This window comes from Artibeus jamaicensis, unplaced genomic scaffold, assembly GCF_021234435.1.
Source record: "Artibeus jamaicensis isolate MK-2021 breed Jamaican fruit bat unplaced genomic scaffold, CSHL_Jam_final contig_354, whole genome shotgun sequence".
In the NCBI taxonomy this organism is placed as follows: Eukaryota; Metazoa; Chordata; class Mammalia; order Chiroptera; family Phyllostomidae; genus Artibeus; species Artibeus jamaicensis.
The window spans coordinates 20009568-20032696 of NW_026521803.1; the positions used below are offsets into that span (position 1 = coordinate 20009568).

Below are 23129 nucleotides of genomic sequence, written 5' to 3' on the forward strand. Positions count from 1 at the left end.
TTCATCAACCCCAAGCATCTCCTCATGCTGTTCTCCATCATTACAGATTAGTTTACATTTGTGGTTAAGAGTTTTGTATAAATGTAACCGTGCAGTGCGTGCTCTTGTAGAAGCATTGGCTTCTTCCAATGAGCACAGTGGTTTTGAGCTTCATCCATTCTGTTGTAAATTTCCGCAATTCATTCCTTTTTATTGCTGAGTAGTGCTCCATTGTCTAAATATACTGTAATTTATCTGTTGTCTTGTTGGTGGACATTTGAGTTGCTTCCAGTTTTGGGCAATGAGCATTTGGGTACAAGTCTTCGTATGGAAATGTAATTTCAGTTCTCTTAAATAAATACCCACAAATAAAATGGCTAGGTTCTATTGTAGGTGCATATTTAGCTTTAAAAAAAAAACTGCCAAACTGTCTTCCAATATGGGGGTTTATGAGAGTAATGCTGAGCTCATTAAAGGAGATGAAATGTACTCCTTCCTCTTCAGCTTCCTGCAGGACACTGATCAATACTCTGCCTCTGGTCTGACACACCTGTTTAAAAGCCCAGATACATTCTAAATGCAAGTTCTCTGTCCCTCTCATCTGTCAAGAGGATAATAATAGGACTTAGTATAAGAGGTTTAGGGATTAACAGAGCCATTCTCATCTAAAATAATTGGCACACCATATTGTCTCCACAAATATTAACTCTTATTACCAACCATATTTCAGTGAAATCAAGTTTCTCTTCCAGATGTCCCAGAGAGAGTAGCTCTCGCCAGATGGGATTTCTGGGGTGGATCCTGGAGCCTGGTCTGGCCAAGAATAAATACTGCAGTTCTCGCTCAGAGTATATCATCCCTCCCTTGCAAACCCTCTGGCCTCTCACCACCTGCATTCTTCTGTGGCTTCACTTGGTTTCAGCTGCCTTGCATATAACATACCTGACTTCAGCTGTCCAGGTGCCTTCTGGGGTGGCATGCAGTCCTGATGATCCAGCTGGTGGCCCCGTTGGGAAGGTTCAAATCAAACTCCCAACCCACTCTAGTTTCTCAGGCTGGGAACTACCAGCGACGTATTCCAGATCTGGCCTTGGGGACTGCCGTTTCAGCCTTCCTCTGCATCTACAGACTCTAGACTCCCAACCCAAGTGCCTACTGTGGCCAAGAAAATGTTCCAAGCAAACTCACACATACCTCTCATTTAAATCTTACGGTCCTTCATGAGTTGGGAATCTTAATATCTTCATTTTTACAAACAAGTAAATAGAGCCTCAGAAGGTAAGCGAGTGGCCACACTCAGGTTTTCTCGTTCCAAACCCTCTGCTCATTACTTTACATCATAGCTGGTCCTCAGATGAGCCAAGAGAAATAGTGAAGCAACTTCCAATCACTGTAGGGATTTTCCTGGAAAACTTAACATGAAAGATAAAAATCTGTTAAAGATGCCTTTATGAGGAGAAGAATTCACTATGCTAGTTTGAAATTGGTATTTGGGTTTTTTTTTTTTAATTTATCTTTTAGAGAGGAAGGGAAGGAGAGAGGGAGAGAAATATCAATGTATGGTTGCCTCTCGTGCATCCCCTGCTGGGAACTGGCCTGCAACCTAGGCATGTGCCCTGACTGGGAATCGAACCACGATCGTGTGGTTCGCAGGCCCGTGCTCAATCCACTGAGCTACACCAGCCAGGGTGGTATTTGGGTTTTTTTAAGTTATGATTTGGGATACCCCCTTGGTATGGTTTGAATGCATTCTGCCATTGGTGTTATAGGTGGGGGCTCATTTCCAGAAACAGGAGTTATAGGACCAGGGTTTTTGCTCTCACAGGTTGGGCTTATCTAGGTAGCAGGAGACCTAGGGAACTTTAATTTATTAACATTATATGTATACCCTTCGATTCTGGTATAACCAGAGCAGCTTATGTGCATCCAGGACAGATAAGCCCTGAGGAGCCCTTTACTTCTCTCTTCTTGCTTCAGGGATCTGTGTTAGGGGGCCCAAGAGAGTGGATCTTGAATTGCTCCAGGCATTTTGCTTTATTTCAGGAAAAGAAGAACCTTTTCTCAGTGCTTTGAGCTGGCAGTTCTTTCAGAACTGGAGTCACTGAGAAAAGCGCTTCCACGTGTCCTCAGTGCTGCGAGCAGGTGTGTTCGCTGGTGTGCACTGGCCTCAGAGCCCGCATGAGATCCGCCCTTGCCAGGTCCACGTGGGCAGGGGGCGGTCTGCACTGCGCTTTCCAGAGGCGTCCATGGAGAAGTGACAGTATCCACCTGAGAAGACTGGACAGTGTTCACTTTCTCCAGCTCTAATACTCTTGTAATTTCAAACAAGCTCTAGCATTCTCATGTTAAGTAAGGAAATGATGTTAATGTATGTATTTTTCTTATCTTTGTGTACTAAGGCCTCCAGAATGACATCAGATATAAGCAATGGTAGGGCATCCTTATATCATTTCTAATATTAAAGCTGCCCAGAATGTTTCAGCGTCCAGAAGGTGCTTACCATAGTTTTAGAAAATTTCTTTACTGAATACCCACTGTCAGGTGAAGAAAGCTCTCTTCTATTTCCAAGCTTGATAAAAGTGTATGTGTTTGTTTTTTGATAACAAATGGGTATTGGCCCTGGCTGGTGTAGCTTAGTGGCTTAAGCACAGGTCTGCGAACCAGAGAATCGCAGTTCGATTCCCAGTCAGGGCACATGCCTGGGTTGCCGGCTGGTTCCCTGCAGGCCAGTTCCCAGTAGGGGATGCATGAAAGGCAACCATACATTGATGTTTCTCTCCTTTTCTCCTTCCCCTCTAAAGATAAATAAATAAAATCTTATAAAAAAATGGGTATTGAGTTAAAAGCTTTCTCTGCACCTGCCGAGGTAGTCGTGGATTTTCTCTTACAGTCTATGCCTATGGTAAGTGACACTCACTGATGTCCTCTCTTAAAATATCCTTGCATTCATTGGACAAGCCCACAGGATTTTGTTTGAGTTTTGCAGTGGTTTTCCTAACTGCAATCAGTACAGGAATTTCTGCCCTCATGCTATTTCTCATCTGGGTTTTGTGACATGGTAACAGTAATCACATAAGTTGAGTCGGAGACCTTTCCTTTGATTTGTTTTCTCAAACTTTGTATTTAATTAAGATGAACTCCTTCCCGAGTGGTAGAATCACTTTAGAAAAATCTGAGCCTAGAGGGACTTTTTGTTTTTGTTTGTTTCTTTTTTGGTGTATGTGGCTGCATCGATGATTAATTGATTTTTCTTTAATCATTAATAGGGCTAACCAAAATTTCTATTTTTTCTGAATCAGATTTGATGTTATATATTTTTATAAAAATCATCCATTTTTGAAGTCTTAAAATGTCATAAAATTTCCCTCACTTTCTCATCATTTTTTAATTTCTGCTCTATCTATAATTTTACCTGCATGTCATTCTCGAATATTGCTTCTTTACATCTTTTTTTCTTAAACAATTTTGACAAAATTTGTCTGTTTATTAGTTATTTCAAAAAATTATAAGCCAGGTTCTTGTTTCATTGATTTTTAATAAATCTTTATTTTCCTATTTCATTAGTTTTTGTTTCTATGTTTATTTCCTTCCTTTGTCTTCTTTGAATTTATTCCATTGCTTCTTTTCAAATTGTGGAGTTGACCACTCATAAATTTTCACTCTTTTTTAAATATATAAACACTTAAGGCAATAAATTTCCTCATAATGCTACTTTAGAAGCATCCTACAAATCTTGGTATTTTTTTTATTATAGTACTTTTTTATTGTGTTCTAATTTTCTGTATTTTTTTTACCTGAGTTAATTAGAAAAGTTAAAAAATTTCCAATGATATGGATTTTTCACATTTATCTTCTTGTTACTTATTTTCAACTCAGTTGTATTGTGATGGGGAAGGTAGCCCGTATAAAACCAATTCTTGGCATTCATTTGTGAGCATTGTGGCGAAATTGATAGTTAGCTTTTGAATAGTCCCTGTATATTTGAGAAAGTGTTTTCTCTAATTTGGGGCACCAGGTTATGTGGCGGACCCTGTCCAGCAGAGTCCACCTGTCGTGGCTGACGGTGAGAATGAATGCACAGGCTACAACAATCCTGTGGAGAAAAAGGGAACAGCACGACTACTCTCTCAAGGGGAGAGTGCCTATGGATGCCCCGGCCACTCCCTCAAGAGGAGAGCACCCCGACCCTTGCCTAGACAGGCTTTTATTGTTTTCTTGGGGTCTTACATCAGAGAAAGATTTATTATCTATCATATAGAACATTATTGTCTACATTTTAGGTACAATCAAGGAAATAAAAATAACATGCAGAGGGGAATGGCGATGAGCTGATTAGCTCTGTCCTTGGGAGAACTCATACAGGCTTTGGAAATTACCTTGAAGATAGACAATACACATTTGTTGTTTTAGACCAGGGTGATGGAGTTTTAGCAAGAGCAAGTCATAACAGTCTGTATGCACTTTCTAGGCCTGATTCCCATGGGAAAACTTGGTTTGAAGGTCTGGGTTCTGCCCACCACTTCGCTTCTGCAGATTTTCCATACAGAGCTGAGTCACATTTTCCAGGCCAAAACAAACTGGTCCCCTACAAGGTTATGTATGTGCACCTGTAAGATAAAACTTACCAGGTTAAACAAATCTTTTATATCTGTACTTTCTTTGGAACACTATTGGAGAAGTATAGGAAGCCTCGCTCCTCTCTGACTGTGATTTAGATTTGGCTACACATAACAGAAAAAATATATATATAACATAGCTTAAACAAGATAGAAATCATACAGGATAGTCTAGACTTCATTTATGTGAAAGATAAATACAACCCTGCCTATGCCTAAGTGTCCAGAGCTGATGTAGTAGCTTCCTCCCTGGATCGTAGGACTTGTTTACTCCCTCCCTGCAGCTATTGGGGGTGGAGGTTCTTCCCTCCTTTCTCCTATCACCTCTGACTAATAACCAGGGGTGACTCACCTTTTCTAGAGAGACTTATGGCAAAATGCGTATACGAGAGTTATACAAGATACAAGAGTTACATATTTTTTTAATTTTATTTTTTCATTACAGTTTACATTCCATATTATTCTGTTTTAGTTTCAGGTGTACCAGATAATTATATATTTTACAAAGTGTGTGCCTCAATATTTCTATTACCCACCTGGCACCATGTATAGTTATTACAATACTATTGACTGTATAAAATGTGCTTTACTTTATATCCCCATCAGTATTTTGTAACTACAGATTTGTGCTTCTTAACCCCTTCATATTTTTCACCCAGTCCCCAAACCCCACCCCTCTGGAAATCACTAGTGTATTCTGTGTATCTGTGAGTCTGTTTCAATTTTGTTTATTTGTTTATTTTGTTCTCTAGATTCCATATGTAAGTGACATCATGTGGTATTTGTCTTTCTCTGAATGACTTAATTTCGCTTAGCATCCTACCCTCCAGGTCCATTCATGCTGTCACAAATAGTAAGATTTTATTCTTTTTTTTTACAGCTGAGTAATATTCCATTTTATATATGAACTGCCACTATTTTATCCACTCATCTATTGATGGGCACTTAGGTTGCTCCATACCTTGGCTATTAAATAATGCTATATGTATGGGGGTGCATATATTCTTTCAAATTCGTGTTTTGGGTTTCTTTGATTATGTACTCAAACGTGGAATTGTCATAAGGAAGTTCCATTTTTAATTTTTTTGAGGAAACTCCATATACTTTTTCATCGCGGTTGCACCAAACTGCATTCTCACTAACACTGCATGAGAGTTCCCTCTTCGCCACATCCTACACAGCACTCACTGATTTATTGATGATAGCCATTCTGACAGGTGTGAGGTGATATCTAATTGTAGTTTTAATTTTTGCATTTCTCTGATGATCAGTTGATTTACAAATATTTTCTCCCATTTTCTAGTTTGTCTTTTTGTGGAAGGTTTCCTTCACTGTGCAGAATGCTTCGTAGTTTATATGCAGTACACCTTTTTGTCCTCCCAGTGTGTGTAGCAGGTTACTTATCTCCATTTAGAGCTGAAGATCCTGAAACAGAAGACCTGAGACCCTCAGTTGTTTTTCCCAAGCGCTACCTTTGTACCAGCAGACCCTCAGTTCTAACCAAGGGCCAATTGATTCCCACTTCAGTCGTTTGAACTGTAGGCCAAGCCACTAAAACATTAACTCATTATATCTCTAGGTCATCACTGAGTGGTCTTCTCACATCATCCTTTAGGCAGCACCAAGAGTCCCTGGCAGCCGAGAGAGAGAGGCGGCGACAGGAGAGAGAAGAAAGGTTGCAGAGAATAGAACGGGAAGAAAGGAACAAATTCAGGTAAGAAGGATTTTCAAATTTTTAAAGTAATTAATTGGAATTAAAGCACGCGGCTTCACAGCTCTGTATTATTAATAATGGGGTTATAGGATTAGGAAGTTTGCATTTTCTTTGGATTTTGTCTCTATTTTCAAGGAAGAGCAAGACATACTTGCAGTACGATAGAGCTGGTGGGTTGCGGCCTTTCCCCACCTCTAACCATATGGCAGGAAGCAGAGCCGACAAGCCAAATACAATGAAGGATTTGTGTCTTCTGAGCCCTCCATTTTCTAAAATGGTCTTCCCAGGTCTCTCTAAAGATGGAGAACCTAACTGTCTTAATGTAATTTGCTGTTCCCCCTAAAGTTACTCATGTTTTATTCATATTCTGTTGGATGCTTAAAAGAAATGCTTTTCTCACTTTCTGGTTTGCTACTTGTTGCCTGTAGCAATCTTCAATATTTTCTTTAAAACAATAACCTGTCCTCCTACGGGGGGAAGAAAAGTCAGTGTGCTGAGTACTCCCCACTCATTGTCCCCTAACCTCCTGGTGTCCGCTCTGCACCACGAAAATGTTCCTGCCTGTGGCCCACACCAGGTTCCATGTCTGAACCTGTCTGCCCCTCCCCCCCCACACTGAGTCCAGTGTTGCTCTGTTTCTTTTCAGCGAGTTCTCTTGTTCTCTCCATCCTCACCTGTACCCTCTCCCCTCCCCTGGGCTTCATGCTGCATGGTGCTTCCTGGAATGCAAAACACTTGCTAGGTCTTTCCTCACACATTTCATTCCTTCTGGTCAGCCTTTCTTCCCTGTTTCTTTCCTCACCTTCCTAGTTTCTTCTCCTTATCTCTCCCTTCTTCATCTTCCCAATCATCTTTCCTATAGTTTCTGCATTTTTGTCTTCTTTTCATTTCTCTCTCTATTTCCATTTCCTGTTTCCCCAATTCATTTCCTTTGGCAAATAATATTCCCACCAATTATTTCCAGTTAAATGTACAAAGAATGTAAAACATTGTCCATGAAGATTCACAGATTCAATAACTTTTTTTCAGCAGCCAGGAAGAGTAAGTATAATTGTAGAAATGATCAAAACATGAGCAGAGTTGTATAGTTGCTGTAACTGTAACTCACTACCATGTGAAAGCAAATATCCCAAGTCTGTGTTGAAATGCTAATCCTGGCTGTTGTAAGACTGGGTTAATGGGCTGCAGGAAGTGGACCAGCGTCAGTCCCCACTGTGGCTGGGTGGCATACCCTGAGCTGTGAGATTTCTACCAAACGATACCTGGAAATGCCAGCCCTGTATGCACCATCTCTCATGACGTAGTTCTGGAAGTTGTCACTCTTGGAAAGACCAATTTGTAAAAACCCATGGAACAGGCTAAATGCTTCCTGTGGTGGGGCTTTCTGGGAGATTTGCATATTTTACCACCAAATAGCAGCAGAGAACCTGACTGAAACACCTGGAAATTCAGAAATTAGCTTACACATCTAAAGGTTTTGGTTGAAAACTCTGAGAACAGGGCAGTGGTTCTGAGTAAGATGGAGTCAGCATGGTCCCTTCTGTCTCTTCTGCATCACCACATGCCCCATAAATCATGGGCCAGGTGCACTGAGCTCCAAACACTCTGTGGTGTTAGAGGAGTGGGGGAACTTGGGAAGGAGACTTGCGTTCAACATCCCACCTACTCAGTGGACGTCTACCATTTTTTTCTTCCAATAATCACCAGGCTCGTAACTCAGACACCCTACAACCCAAACGTGCGTACCAAGTGTGCACTCAAAGAGCTGTAAGAGAAGGCCTCTCCTTTTGGGCTAAAAAGCAGTAAGAGGAATTTCTGAGGGTCAGAGAGTAGAGAAAATCTCCTGGTTGTTTTTTTCCCCCATATTTTTTCCATCTCTCCTACCCCCAGCCTCCAAGCACTACCATTGTAGAAGCACAGTGATGGCGGCAGTGTCCAGGCCGCTGCCTAAACTCTGAGGGCAGGGGCCCTTCCTCTGATTGGAAGACCTATGACCCCAAGAGCACTGGGCATGTCACCATTTTTCTCTCTGTGTCCTCCTGCTGTGCTGCGCTGGGTGCAGATGGAGTTACTGAAAGTATGCCCCAGGGCAGGAAAAACAAAGCCCAAGCGCTCTGGCTAGAGGGCCAGGAAGGACCAGGAAGGGAAAACCCAAGGAAGCCAGGAAGTAGTAGAGAAGAGTAGAGAATTCAAGAGAGTAATGATTAGTGCAAGAATGGCCTAGAACCTAAAGAGCAAACCACAGACTAGGAGAAGTCAGGACAGGCAGATGGACCACCACTTAGGCCCCAGACTGGCCACTAGGTGGTACACACATGGCTTGAGTGCAATAGCACTAAAAATATCTGAAAACTGAGCTAATATTGGAACCAATAAAAGAAGATAGAACTTGCAGGCTGAACCTAACTTAGTTCTTTGCCTTCTAAAGGAAAACAAAAGAAAACAATCCAGGTTCTTCATAGAATTTAAATAAGATCCAAAGTCTCTTTGAAAAATATTTTAAAATAGACAGAATGCAATCCAAAATGACTTGTCATCCAAAGAGCCAGGACAATCTTAAGTCAGAAGAAAAAGAGAATCAAAATGTAGTACCACAAAAGGATGTTGTCTTTATCAAACAAAGACTTTAAAGCATTTATTATAAACAGGTTCTGAGAAGTGAGGGCAGATAATTTTGAGACAAATGGAAAGCTAAGTCTCTGCAAAAACATAGAAAATATAAAGAGAAATATATATGGAACTGAAAAATACAACAACCAAAATAAAAAATTGCATTGGGTGGGCTCTGTAGCTGAATGAAGATGAGAAAAGAACCATGGACTTTAAGACAGAACCGTGGAAATTATCCAATCTGAAAACTAAAACAAAACATTGAAAAAAAATGAGCAATTCCTCAGGGACCCTTAGAACAGTACCTAAATGTCTGCCAGTCATGCCACTGGAGTCCCAGAATAATAGAACAAGAGTGCATGGTGCATTGCAATGTATACTTAGTCACTGTGTTATAATATGTATGTCATATATATGGGATATAAACTTCTTGGTTTAAGAACATGGGATATATATGACATATAACAAAGAGCATATATGATAACCAGAATCTCTCTGGGCTCTTTAATGACAAATGAGATCCATTTGGTAGCAAGAGCAAATACCAGACAGTTATGAGAATGGTGTCTGAAGATGGGTTGCCTGGGTCTAATCCTCACTTTGTTGATAGATAGATAGATAGATAGATAGATAGATAGATAGACAGACACACAGACATTAAAATAAACCTTGTCCAGGAAGGAATGCTGATCAGCAGGACAGACCACACATAACTATTAATTACAATGATGGCAGTTTCTTTCTAAAAGTCTGAGGATGTGCCTGAAAAGACATTCGACAAAGGAGATAGGGAAAGATGTATAAAGTAGCCCCTGGGGCCACCAAATGGCTGACCTTTCGTCACCCATTACACTGATTAAAGTTCTTGACGCTCCTTCTGTTTTTTTCTTCACACACTACCTAAAGGTTTTTCCTTACCTGCTGTTTTTGTTGAGTATGTTCTTAAACTTCTTGGTTTATGGAAAACTTTACTTCTAGTATGGAGAGTGATAAGGATGGATGTTTGTAAGTGATGACAGATTTGAGTCTTTGTTGCTGTTTTCTCCCTCCCCTAACTTGTTTTCGTTGCTCTCACTGACTGCTCCTTTACATCCAGTTACCAGTGCAGTGAGGGGCGGAATGCCTACACCACATCAGGCCCAATGTAGAAAACCATCAGGTCCGAATTTCCCGGTAAAAGAAACGGTCTATCAAGAGGTGACTGATCACAGGCTTTACTCTAGGTTCATGTCGGAACCTCAGCAGCAGGAACAGAACATTAAAATTGGACAAAATTGGGCATCTCATGGGTACACATGAAGGAGAATGCATGAAGCAGGAGCTTCCTGTGGTCCCTGCAGAGAAGCAGATGTGAGGGACGCAGAAAACAAACCCTGGGCTGTGGGGGCAGTGTCCACACTGAAGAGCGCAGCACAAAATGGCCAGGACCCTCGGAGCCTCTCGGTTCCTGAGAGGAGAGCCGTGGCGCTACCAGAGCTGGACCGACGGTGGATCACCTCGGAAAGCTGTTGCTTGCTTGTCGGTTCCATGCTTTATTTATGTATTATTTCACTCTTTAAAAACTTTTTTCTTCTCTCTTTTGCTCATATGTTTGCATTCTTCTTTCTAAAGAGTAGTTGGTCATGTCTCTGAGTGCATCCAATAATCCCATGTTTTGGGATTCCTTGTGATTTTATAGAAAATTCATTATACTTAGGACTTTAAAGTACAGACTTTATCCTTGGTTTTTAAAAGTTCAACTACAACCACTTTCCATTTCTGAGGCAATAGTGGGCTTCGATTATGTACTGTTAATAATTTCTTGGCAATTTTACGAGCATATAATTCTGTTCTCTTTCTTGCTATGTTTTTCTTCCTTATATTTCCATTAGCCGAGAGTATTTAGACAAAAGAGAGGAGCAAAGGCAAGCGAGAGAAGAAAGGTTTGTATATCTCTTCTTCCCCATGTAACCAAATGGCATGTGACTTGGCACCTCTAACCAAGCATGCAGTGGAGACTGTGTTAATTGTAATATAATAGCTTTGCTTCAGAGACCTAAGACTTTTTGGTAATTGGCATTTTGCAGAATAGAGTATCCTGGTTATCTAAATTTTCCAAGGAAGTACAGGTTTATTGGTTAGTGCCATCACGGTGTGAGATGTGTGTCTGTCTCCAAGATTCTTCTGTAAATGAGCACATTTAGTATATCGACATATGGTACGTGTTTTCAATACCCTGCCCCACCACTACTGAGCCTGGGTCGGGTGTCCCTACTGCATGCTTCCAGGTTGCAGCCTTCCCGCAACAAATATTTGAGTGCACGCGCTGTGCACGGCATTGGCTGGGCTGCCACGCCCACCTGCAACGCTGACTGTGCCTCATCGCTTACCTGTCTCCCTACTGAACTGCACTCAGTTCCGTGGTGGCAGGAGCCATGCCTGGTTGTCCTTGGTTGTCCCAGCGCATCCCCCAGTTCTTGGTACCTACTAGACACTTAGGAAAGATGTATGAAATCAATGAGGTAGTGAACCAACAGCTTTATTTCAAATATTCAAACTGTAAACCAGTTCTTAAAATTTCAGTGGTGATAGGCTTTGAATCCTGTGAAAAGGCACAAAGTTAATGTATTTGATATCTGATCAATGAACAAAGGAAAGAAACTGTTTGGGGTAGAAGAACAGTGCAAGACAAATTTTTAGACCCTAGTACTGCCTAGTACTGCAGTTACTCCCTCTACCACCAGATGGGGTTACTGTCTGGAGAGATGGAAAGACTGATTTTATACCAGAGCCAATTGGGAGCCTAACAATCTCTGGTCTAGGCCAATAAAAAAGTGAAGCTAATGTTTTTAGACACCATCAGCTAAATAGATCAAGACAGTCTGAGGCATGGAGGAGTGGAGTCTGCCTGTGTTCAATTTAAAAATTAGATGCTTAGGTCAGTCCCATAAACAACACTAAGGCATTGCTTTAATTCCGACATGTTCAGTTATTGCCATCCTAATAACCAGGGTGGCCAGCAAATTTACAGTGAAAGATACCAGTAAAGAAACAAGAAACTCCTGTTTCTCTAATTCATACCATTTTTTGGACATTGGTGGACGTGACATATACTTGTACTAAAAATGCTCTTGTCTTGTGCCCAAGCTTAAGAAGTCCAGTATGACCTGTTTATTTTGTTTGGGCTTTTCCTCCAGATTTTGCACTTTCTTGAGCTTCTGACAACCTGACTGTCAGGTAATGTTGGCACAGGGAAGGCTTGGAAGCTCTCGGGGAGACGTAAGGTCTGAACTGGCTCAGGCTGACCTCAAAATTTTCCAAACCACCAAAAGGCTTCCTCTTTTGGAGTACTATTTACTGTTCTTTTTCCCAAAGCAGAATATCACTTGCGCCTGGAAAACTTGTGCAGAGGAGTTTGCCGCTCCTCTCGTGCTGACCTCAGTCCTTGCCTCCATGCTGGGCATCTGCCTGGGCCTTCTTAGCCAGGGCAGGGGTGGGCTCCTCATGGCCTCACGCGGGGTCTTTCCTTATAGCCCACTCTCCGGGTGCACAGAGGTTTGGGGGAGCATCGGGCATCTTCCTCTGGTTCAGACCAGCCACTTTTCTTGGTTGGTTTGTGTCATGAATTAGCTGGTAAAGATGGGAATGAGGGGCATACTTGCCTCCCTTTCTGGAGAACTGTTGGGGGTAAGCCAGGAAAAGATAACTTCCAAGTAAGGTGGGCTTCAGAAATAGATGAGGAAACTGCTGGAGATCACAGGTGGAAAGAGACTGTGACCACAACAAGGAAAAAGACCCCATCTACTAACTCTTCATGACAGAGCCGGGCATGTGTGGGGAGTTCCCTGTCTCTTACTCTTAATGCAACGACCCAGAAAAAGATGGCCAGAGTCAGAGCAGGGGGCGTGGGGTTGAGGTTTGTAACATCTAGTGTAACAAGATGAATGTCACTTCCTATTTTGAGTTGGATTGGCCATCCAGACACACTCGATTTTGACTGATTTTATTTCATATCACCTCATCCCATAATTTCAGGCAAACTGTTTCACTGACATGGTGCAGACTCAGAGTAAGTTTCTGTTGAGCTGCTACTTCTAACTTTTTTAAATATTAGAAGAAAAGTATTAGAAAATATTAGAAGAAATATTGTCATAATCATTATGACAATGATTGATTTAAGTGACGTTCATGAATGATTTTTTTAAGGGAGTAGTAAGCAATAAGATGCAGGCTAGGGGGCTTGTCGGGGCAGGGGGCAGGGTGGGAGTTAGTCCGAGGGGATGGCAGGGTACGGAGAGGGAATGCCCATGGCAAACAGGGTTGTGGGAACGGAGTACAGGGGAAAGGCCGGGACTAGGCCAGGACCTGGAAATGATGCGTGCAGTGGTCAGTGAAGCAGGAAGACAGGCCCCTGAGCACTGCTTAACAGGTATGAGAACAGAGGAGAAATTGGAGCCAGATTTGGGGTTAACACAAAAGGGAATTTCTGAGTAGGAGGGTGGCAGGAAAAGTCATCAGTAAGTAGGATCAGGTTAATCTACAGTCAAGGAGGGTTTCCACAGGGCCCTGTAAAGATAGACTGGGCCTGAGAACGTTCTCTTGGCTGCTACCAGCCCTGCTGCCTGTGCCCGTGGTGGATGTTGAGTTTATCCCAAAGTTGTGTTTGAGTGTCTTTTTCACTGACCTGTGAGGTCCCCGATGTGTGTGGGGGGGGGGGGGGGGTTCCTCTTTATTATTAAATCTCTAATAGCTCCTGCAATTGTTAGCACATGACAGGCACTCAAAAAAAGTTCATTAAATAATGAAAAGATGGATGAATAAGTATAAGATAGGGAAGAAAATTTTCCTTATCTTTCTTCCAGAGGGAAGAAAAATGTGGATGTTTAGATGAAGGCAGCAAAGGTGAAAAGCCTTTTCATGGGACTGTGGGTAGAAAACCAGTGCTTTGCAGGCACGAGGCTTCATCAGAGTCTGTGGGTTGGGGCTTGTGTCACCACTAGGCAGCAGGGACTTGTGACAGTCACTGCATGGGCTGGTGGGCTTCCTGGATCAAGTACTGTTGGGTCCCCAGGTGGTAGCACTGAGAGTGACTGTGCAAGGGAAGGTCATGCTGTTGGTTCATTACCCCCCCCCCCCCGGGACAGCTGGAGGTGCACATGGGCCAGGAGAAGTCACCGAGTGCCATGTGGCCCAGTCCTCCCCAGGCACATTAGTCCATCCTCCCCACTCCCCACTCCAGCCCGTTGCCGGGCTGGAACACTGCCACTCCCATTTTAGAAAGAATTAGTGGTTCTTGACCTCTGGGTCTCCCTGCACTTGCCACTTTTGAAAGTCTTTAAATGAGGCAAAACATATGTACCATAAAATTTACCATTTTAATCATCTCTTTAAGTACGCAAATCAGTGATGTTCAGTACATCCACACCGCTGTGCAAGCAATCCCCAGAAGCTTCTCATTTTGTAAAACTGAAACTTTCTACCCCTTAAACCAGCCCCCACGTCCCCTCCCCTGCAATTTTGTTTAGCACATAACCACCCTTGGGACAATTCAGATTAAACCTGGGACTGGCCCCGTGCCTCCCGGATCCTCGAGGATGGCATCCTCGAGACTAGGGGTGCACAGGACTAGTCTGTGAGTCACGTTCACCCAGACTCTGGGGGAGAAAGCCCTGGATTCCCCCCAAAATGGGGTGAATCCTTTGGCTGCTAACATGCCTGCCAGCCTAACTGCCCGTACGGTGGGGCACGGAGAGGCCAGGACCAGGGCCGGGCCAACCGAAATGAAGGTCATAAGTGAGTTGTCCTCCTGGCTTTGTTCCTGTCCTCCCTGCACTCTGCTGACGTCGCTGAGCTCCTTCCTGCTCCAGGATCCCAGTCTCCTGGACAGTGCAGGTCCCCTTATTTGCATGTCATTCCTTGCCCGTCCCTTTCTCTTTTCCCAGAAGGCTTGGACTCAATGCGGGGATATTAGTGCTCACAGACTCATCCTGGGTTTGTAGCCTATCCGGCCTTGAGTTTGCCACTATTGCATCAAAACTATGCCTCTTACAGGCTCCGACCCTCAGGATCACTTTCTTCCAAGATTCCCGTCAGAAGAAAGGGCTTTTCCGTGCCAGAATTTTTCCTTGCTGGTCAGAATTAAGTTCAGAAACACTTTTCTTTAGGCACCTCTCCTACCTTTTGAGAGGTGATGTCAGCAAGAAAAGCCCAGGGCATCTAAAGCGTTCTCTCTGGGGGTAGCATCTTCATCCTCCCCCTGGGAGGCCACTGTTCGGGAAGCCAATCACAGATGTCTGTACCTGTGCGGACCCAGCCAGCGCACATCTCATTTCAGAGACTCACAGTGTGAGTAAACTCACTCTCCAGGAAAGCGAAATAGGGTGCATTTGCCCCATTGGCACCCTGTGCTTCAGGGGGACCTCTGCAGGTGGGGTGCCGCCCTGCAGGCTCTCGCTGCACACTCTGCTTGTTTCGCTCCAGCTGAAGTGCCAGGTGCCGAGGGAAAGAACAAAGGAGGGCGATCTTCCTGTTCTCAAAAATCCTATTATCTGCTTGTTGAAAACAGACATACACATGTGAAAAGATGACTAAATATGCCAGGCAGTAAATGTAAAATGCCATCTGAGTTGAATGGACTACATATCCGACATAAATTCAGAGGCAGGGCCAAGATCACTTCCAGCTGTGGTGGTCAAGGCAGGCCTCACGGGGGGAGATGTGCAGCAGAGCCTGTCCTGCAGGGAGAAGGGCTGCTGATCACAGATGTGGGGGAGCCACACCCACCTGAAGGGTAAATGAAGAAGTGCATGCTTTTTGAATGCATTTTAAAAGGATTTTTGTAGGGGCCCCACCATTGTTATCTGGGTGAATTAGGAGTGTCATATGGGGGCTGTGATGGGCAGAGTTGAGGGCTTGCTCACCGGGAGGAACTGAAGCAGTGAATCTGGATGGACGTGCGTCAGGGTCTTGAATAAGCTGTTCCAAAGTTTAGTGGTGGGTAAGATAGTCACAACCCAGCTACAGCTGGGTTCGTAAATTTATTTCTGAACAAATAATGGTGGGTAAAATTAGCAGACATCTGGAAGAGGCACATATTTCAAAGTTATTTTGGTCTGATCTATAAAGCGCACCACGAGGAATATGATTGGTAGCTGGTCTTAATAAACAGTTAGTGGGTTCTGCCTGCCTGAAATGCAAAACAGATGTATCTTTGTTCTTTTAAACTGACTTTGATGAATAAACTATATGTGACGTCAGGTCCAAGCTATTGGGTGTCTGAGTCCGACTCAGAAATATTTTAGTATATAAAAAAGTTTCCATGGTCGACACCAGGAGAACAAAGTGAATTCCAGTCACATTGCTGTTAGCATTGAGGCAGGTTCAGAAATTCAGGGAGGCCTTTCTCCAACACCCCCTTTTGGCATTTGGGAAGCACTGTTTCTTTCTGCCGTACAAGGGCACCTTCCCATTTCACAGCTGTGAGCTCGGAGGGTGTGTGGTTTTCAGCTGCCACTGCCGGGCCTTTTTGATGGTCATTGTTGTCGTTTTGCTTATTTGTGCAAATGTTCCCTGAAAGAGCGAACTAGGATTCTGCAGCAGTGATCCAGTATCTGGAGACTGTGTGATGTGGCCATTCCCCCCAATTTGTTTGGTTATGCATGATGCAGGATTTTTAATCATTAGCATCTTGGCTTTGCTGGGTGTTTCTGGCAACCGGGCCCTCCAGCCAGCCCTGCGCTGTGCTCTGTGCATCAGGAAAGCAGCTCACTCTGCAGGTGTTTCGTCCATAAACAAGCATCAGCCACAGGCTCCTCTTTCTTTTTACGGAAACCCTTTGGAATTTAACTTTCAGATACAAATACTTGGAGCAGTTGGCAGCTGAGGCGCACGAGAAGGAACTGAGAAGCCGGAGCGTGAGCGGGGGCAGAGCTGACCTCTCCTTGGACCTGACCTCACCGGCAGCCCCTGCCTCCCCCGCCCCTCTGAGTGCAAGCCCCTCATCTCTAGACACACAAGAGGCTCTCACGGGAGCATCCTCCTCCCCGGGAACACCTCAGCATCCCCAAGGTGAGTGCCGGGACAGGCAGGGGAAGCTGGTGGGTTCATTAACACCAGACAAGGCTCTCTCTGGGCTGTTGTAACCATTCCTATGTTCAAACTAATACTGTCAGCCAACTATGCACAAGCTTAGTGGGCTGACTGCAACCTGCACTGCTGCAAATAAAATATTAAAGCAAAATTACTTGGAAAGATTGTCAGTGTATGGTCATTGAAAAAGAATACTAAAAATAAGATTTACTTTGACATCTAATCTTAAATCACAGGGTTTTAACTTAGTCCTCTATAATTTGGATATTATTTACTTATTGGATCTGCCCCACAAAGTGGCTACTTTGAAATGTTCTTACCCTAGGAATTGTGGGTCTGGTTTAAATTAAGCTGATGGAGGATAAAATTAATCAGTGCAAGCAAAGAAAAATGTGGACCTAGTGCAAATAGGAGGTCAATGTTGAGGAAGAAAAAATTTGAAAATAGTAAAGATTACTGACACACGGTATGTATGGGTGGAGGTGCTTGTGCGTGGGCAGACAGGCTCTCCCTGGAAAAATTCCCCGTCGCCTTAGCTGAAAACAAGGATATTGTACACTGCAGCCTTGGAGGATCAGCTGTTTTCCTGATTGCTCTGACAGTGGTGGGCCCATTTTCTTTCACGTTAACAGAGAGGATGGTCCTTGGGCACCGGTGACTCCACAGTGTGTGAGGACCCTGCAGCTCACACTGCTGGGTTTAGTTGAGTGTTATGGCTTGCAGCCCGACGCAGACTTAGCCAACTGAAGAGACACTAAACTTTTAACTCTAGGAGGGCTGACTAAGTCTGGCATACAGTTTAATTTAAACAAGGCAGGACTCCATGACCTCAGCAGAACTGGATGTAACGGAACAAAACTGGCTGTCCAATTCTTTGCTGGCTCTCCAAGCCTCGGGGCTCATTCTGCAGGAGCAGGCTGGCTGCACCGTGGCTTTCCGTCACATCCAGTTTCCCTGGGTCCCCCAGCTGTGGAAGACTGTCTCTGGTAGATGGCTCGGTTGTAGATGAGTAATGGCCCTCTTGAAATACTGAGACTCTGAGGATCAGGGGAAAAAGACTGGTCTGTAACAACTCTGTGCTTTCCAAAGCTTGCCTGATATCACTGCTCTGAGTTGTGGTATTTCCAAAGGCAGTATGAAAAACATTTTCCTGCAAATGAGTACAGCACTTAATCTTGGGCCTTTTAATTCTAACTGTTGTACCTCAGAAGCTTGCTGAATGGTTGTCTCGACTGTGAAGTACAGAGTGGCCCCAGGCTGAGAGGGAGTTGTCAGTATCTGTAAATTCTTTGTCCTCAATTTAAAAAATCTATTTATGTCTGTTTATAGCAAAAAGAGTTCCTCAAGCATTTTGTCCAGGTACAGTCAAACTTGAAGCTGTTTTAGCCAACTAAAAAGAACAATTTAAACTTCAGTAAGAACACAGAACATAGTTGAGTATATACAATATGCATTTGGAGAAAATAAAGTTATTTCAGTATGTTTTCAGAAAGATAAATAGCAAACATCAGTGTCCCCTACAAAGGAGGAATTGATAGAGACTGAGCAGATATTTGATTGAAATCACACAATGAGTGAGTGATCTCTGCCTCTAAGAAAGGAATATGGAACTTGAACTTATACACAGTTACAGATTGATAACATAGCATTGTCTGATGTTTGCTGTTTTCTGGGAAAGAAACCCGTGGCTCTAGAAGAGCTGTCCATCATGTGTTAAGTAATTGTCAACCAAGTCGATAGGGAGCAGTGAAGTTTTCTAACGTCCTTGCCCTAATACATGACTGAGTTATACAACTGCACATTACAAGTGTGTGAGAAGAAATGCTATTAGAAAATGGTCTCAGTTAGAACTGCTGAGGCTTTTTCTGAATGGGGGGGTCTCCGCCCTTTGACAGAAATCTGAAGTTGGTAGGACAAAGATTTCCCTCAGCCTGGTTTGCTCCTGTTATTTAAAACATTCTACTAGCTTCCAGTTAATAGCCTATTCCTTTTACCAGGCTCTATTTTCAAATGCTCAAACTAATTTTTTTCCTTATTCCTAACATTTACAATATCCCAGCATCTGGAGGAAGAATAAAAAATATAATCGCACATCCAGATGTTTGTCTTGCACCAAACACCTGGCATTATGTCGTCCAAATGTGCGGGGTTGCACTCCCTTTTTCATTCTTTCTCCTTGTAGAGTCGTGTGATAATTACCCATTCCACATTACTGTCGTGCTCTGCCCCTTCCTTCCAGTGCTAGTATTTAATACCTTGTTGTGCATCTGAGTAAGTAGGGGGATGCTAGTGTCTGTATTTCACAGTCTCAAAGAGATGGGAAGGTTTGCTTCAGATCTTCTTGGCTCCCTGCTGGGAGGACAGCCAGTGTTTGGACTCAGCCCAGCCATTTCTCAGGGCATCATGGTACCCCAGTACTTGGGGTGATGTTCACATCAATGCCATACCTTCTCCCCGGTATCTGCAAAATTGAGGCCTGCGTTTCAGAAGTATATTTACATAAAAAGGAAAACTAGATATATTTGTTATTGAATTCTATGTACCTCACCTGGGTTCTTTTGTTATTAAAACTCCTTATTCAGCTTCTGGAGATATTTCAACAGCAGAAGATATGAAAACATCAAAAGCTTCTTTACTTTTTCTCTTGGAAAAGACACTTTAAAAGGGGGAAGGGCTAGTGGTAAAGTAGCCACAACATTGTGTGCCGTCTAGTGATACTTTTGAGCCCAAACCTTCCCGGCTGAATCTGCGGTAACAATGTATGAATTACACCTCTACCTACCGCCCCCCCCATCAAGTCAGTGTGTGCTTGGATTATTTTCCCATCTGGTCCTCTGGGGGCTCATGACAGATGTTTGTCCCAGTACTGCCGGGTCTTAGTGCTGATGGTCTGAATACTTTCTCTCCACATGAAACTACCAAGCTCAAGTGAGGACAAATGTATATTTACATGTGTCCTCATTTGCACTGTGTTGTAATTAACAAAGACAATCAGCCCTGAATTTAGGTAGATGTGGGAGGGCCTGTCTTTTCACCCATTGGTTTAATTATTTTTTCCTTATTTTCACTCAGCTCTGATGGTGCACATCTGAATATCTATCTAATAAGTTTATTTCCCTTTATTTAAAAAAACCTTGCAGATGATACCAGAAACAAATAAATTGTTCTTACAAACCAGAGAATGTTCTTCTTGGGGTAGAATTCTTTGATATGATTCTTGAAATCCATATAGCAAGGTAACCTACCATCCCAGAGGGTGTCATATCTATTTCATGAAAACAAAGTGGAGAAAACTGCCCTTCATAAAACCAGGTATTGACAGTGGTCTCTGCAGAGTATGCAGGGTTGAATTACCTTCCTTGGAGGCTAGAACTGTGTTCCTTCCTTGCTCCTTGGCTTACATACCCAAGTTCCTCCTGAGGCTACACGGAGACAGATGGCCTTTTCTGCTAGAAGAAAACTGCCATCAAGGGTTTATAAGTATCTTTCACCTACTACTGACACTGTAAAAGGGCATATAATGGCTGGATTATTTTTCTTATTTTTAGTTTAGTGCTCTGAAGGGTTGGGCAAAAGTAGGTTTACAGTTATGAATATGCAAAACAATTTTATTAATATTTATCAATTACTCTATTATTTTCCAAATGAATACCTACAAATCTACTTCTGCCCCACCCACATATTGAGCATAGAATATTTTAGAGATGCATTTGTAAATTTTACTACCCTATATTAATTTTACGTCAGGGAAAATTATGTTTAACAGTGATTTTTTTCCCTACCTAACATTGGATTCCTAGTTATTTCCACATATCTCTTTGTTCAGCTCTGGAGATAGAAGCTGTGGCCTGTATGGCCAGCAGCATCCACCATGAGTCATTTAGAGAGACCGTCAGCATGGTGCACTGATAGTTTCTCTTAGATATTCAAGCATTTAAAATACTGGTGAATATGACAGTTCCTCTAGCCTCCTGACCCTCACACCTGGGACTAAAATATAGACATATAATTATATCATGAAATGCTCACTTTGTTTAAATGAATAATCATTTTTCATGTAGGCATCATTTATCATCATGGCAGTTGTTACCAGTCATTGAGCATCTTTGTCACCTTTGTCGTGTTGCATGTTTTGAGTCTCCTTCAGGTATAGACTCTATGCTAGGTTACTTCATCCACATGGCAGAAATCAGAAACATCTGGTATCCTATTTCCAGCTGGCACAGTAGCAGTAGAATATCATCAATCATCAGCCTAATGCATACTGGTTCCCTTGCATAAAGCTTTTGGACACCTCCAGTCCCGTATTTCATGAATTGGCAGGAAACTAGATTCCTTGCGGCTCTGTGACTCCGGGCTTGCTCCACCTCACCATACCTCATCTGACTGCTTCTACTTGGTGCCACTTGGTCAATTAAACAGAACCTCTCAGGAACTCTACCCAAGGTCAACGCCCTGTCTGCTACACCTGCTATGGAGTATTTTTATTTTTTGAGAACCTTTGAAAATCATTAGGTTTTTTTTTTTTGATTCACCATTTTGCTGTCTCTAAAAATGGAAGAAAGCAAAACTTTCCCTTTTTTCTCCTATGGAGATTGACATTTGCCTACAGTGTGTTTTCTTGCACCATGTTTTAAACCATTAAATAGTCTTGAATCCTTTGGATGTAGACAAAGTATGAATCTTACTTAAGTACATTTAAGTAAAGACAAGGCAAATAATGGGCATTGGGAAAGTTGTTAAAAAAAAGTTGTTATGTAATCAACATGATAACTTCACAGATAGCAGTTAGGTATTAAAATCTGTGAAGTATCTAAGACTTTACCATACTTAGTAAGCTAGAAAGTTAACCTGCCACAATTTCATGGATGTTGGCAGAAGATATGAAACTCCTGGTTCAGAGACAAAGGACTTCATTACTTATAACAATAGTAGTAGCCAGAGTATCAACACTTGTGCCATTTCTCCAAGCCCCGGTTCCTACAAGGTGATATGAATAAGCCCAAGTGATACCTGAATGCACACACAGAGAAACCCTGAGCTTAGGGATCCCAAATCTCTTATAGCTGCCAGAGAAAGGCATTATTTTTAACACTGTGTGCAATAAGTTGTCCAGTTCTTTGCTCTACAAGGAGGCACTGCCTCTGTCTTCCAAGGCTGTTTGCATACATCCTTAGAAAGATAGTCCAGAACAAAGGCTCTTGGTGCCTCTGCTTTGTGCGACTCCAGAACACAAAAGGCCCTTGGAGAATGCTTTCTGAGCATTGGATGATAGTGGTTGTGAACCAACCTTTATAATCAGTTTTGCATCCTAAAATTTTTTTCATGTAAACAAAAATAGGTTTTGGACAGTAATTAGCTTGTTTGTTCTTGACACAGCAAAAGATGAGCAGGAGCTGCAAGACCCAACCTGCAGCAGGCCCTGGGGGTCAATGAGTGTTTCTGCATCTAAAGGTGCTAACAGGGAATCTTGAAAGACATCAGTGCCTTGAATTCCAGGTGAGGGCCTTGGGTAAATGTTCCGGGTTCAGTGAGAAGGCTTCCATAGGTAGGGGCAATGAGCATTCTTCAATCAGTGTGGTAGTTTGAATTTCTAGAGTAAATGACTGAAACTGGGAAGTAGCAAAAATAACAACAACTTTCTGGCTCCTTCTAGCATCCTTATGTGTGTACAGGGCCTTGATCGTCACTCTTCCTTCACTGCCACTCCTTTTTTCCCTCTAGTATCCCTGCCTTTCGCTCACAACCTCCATAATGTAGTTCTATGAGATGATACATGCCTTCAGTGTGGGGCAAGACAATCACACATTGGTTTCCCAGTCCCTAAAAGTATGCTTTTTCAACAGAATTCCTGAGTCAGTGACCCTGGAATGCATTTTATCTGCCTCTAAACATGGCTGCATCTCTGGAGTCTTGTGATGCTGGAATGTCCAAGATACATCGAGAAGTTTCAGTAGATTTTTGTTGACTTTCTAGATCCAGCATCTCTGGATCCCTGTGAATACCTCTAGTTGATCTAACACACAAATCGTGTTATTTGGCTTTCATATCTTCTGCATTTTTCATCATTATTTTCTCATAATTTTTCTTCAATATTTTCTGTCATTTGGTTTCAATCTTCTTATTCTTTTTCTTCCTGACCC

General features: G+C 42.7%; 1 protein-coding gene across 8 annotated transcripts in view; it reads left to right on the forward strand.

Moving 5' to 3' along the window:
• FHOD3 (formin homology 2 domain containing 3) overlaps window positions 1–23129 on the forward strand; it is a 427395-nt gene that overhangs the window by 330094 nt on the left and 74172 nt on the right. For 4 of the 8 annotated variants that reach the window (XM_053664320.1, XM_053664321.1, XM_053664324.1 and 1 more), the window contains 3 exons: window positions 6175–6309; window positions 10791–10841; window positions 16751–16965. In XM_053664320.1, the coding sequence (XP_053520295.1) occupies window positions 6175–6309; window positions 10791–10841; window positions 16751–16965 (401 nt within the window). The remainder of the gene's footprint in view (window positions 1–6174; window positions 6310–10790; window positions 10842–16750; window positions 16966–23129) is intronic. The other 4 variants (XM_053664322.1, XM_053664327.1, XM_053664323.1 and 1 more) reach the window with 2 other exon arrangements.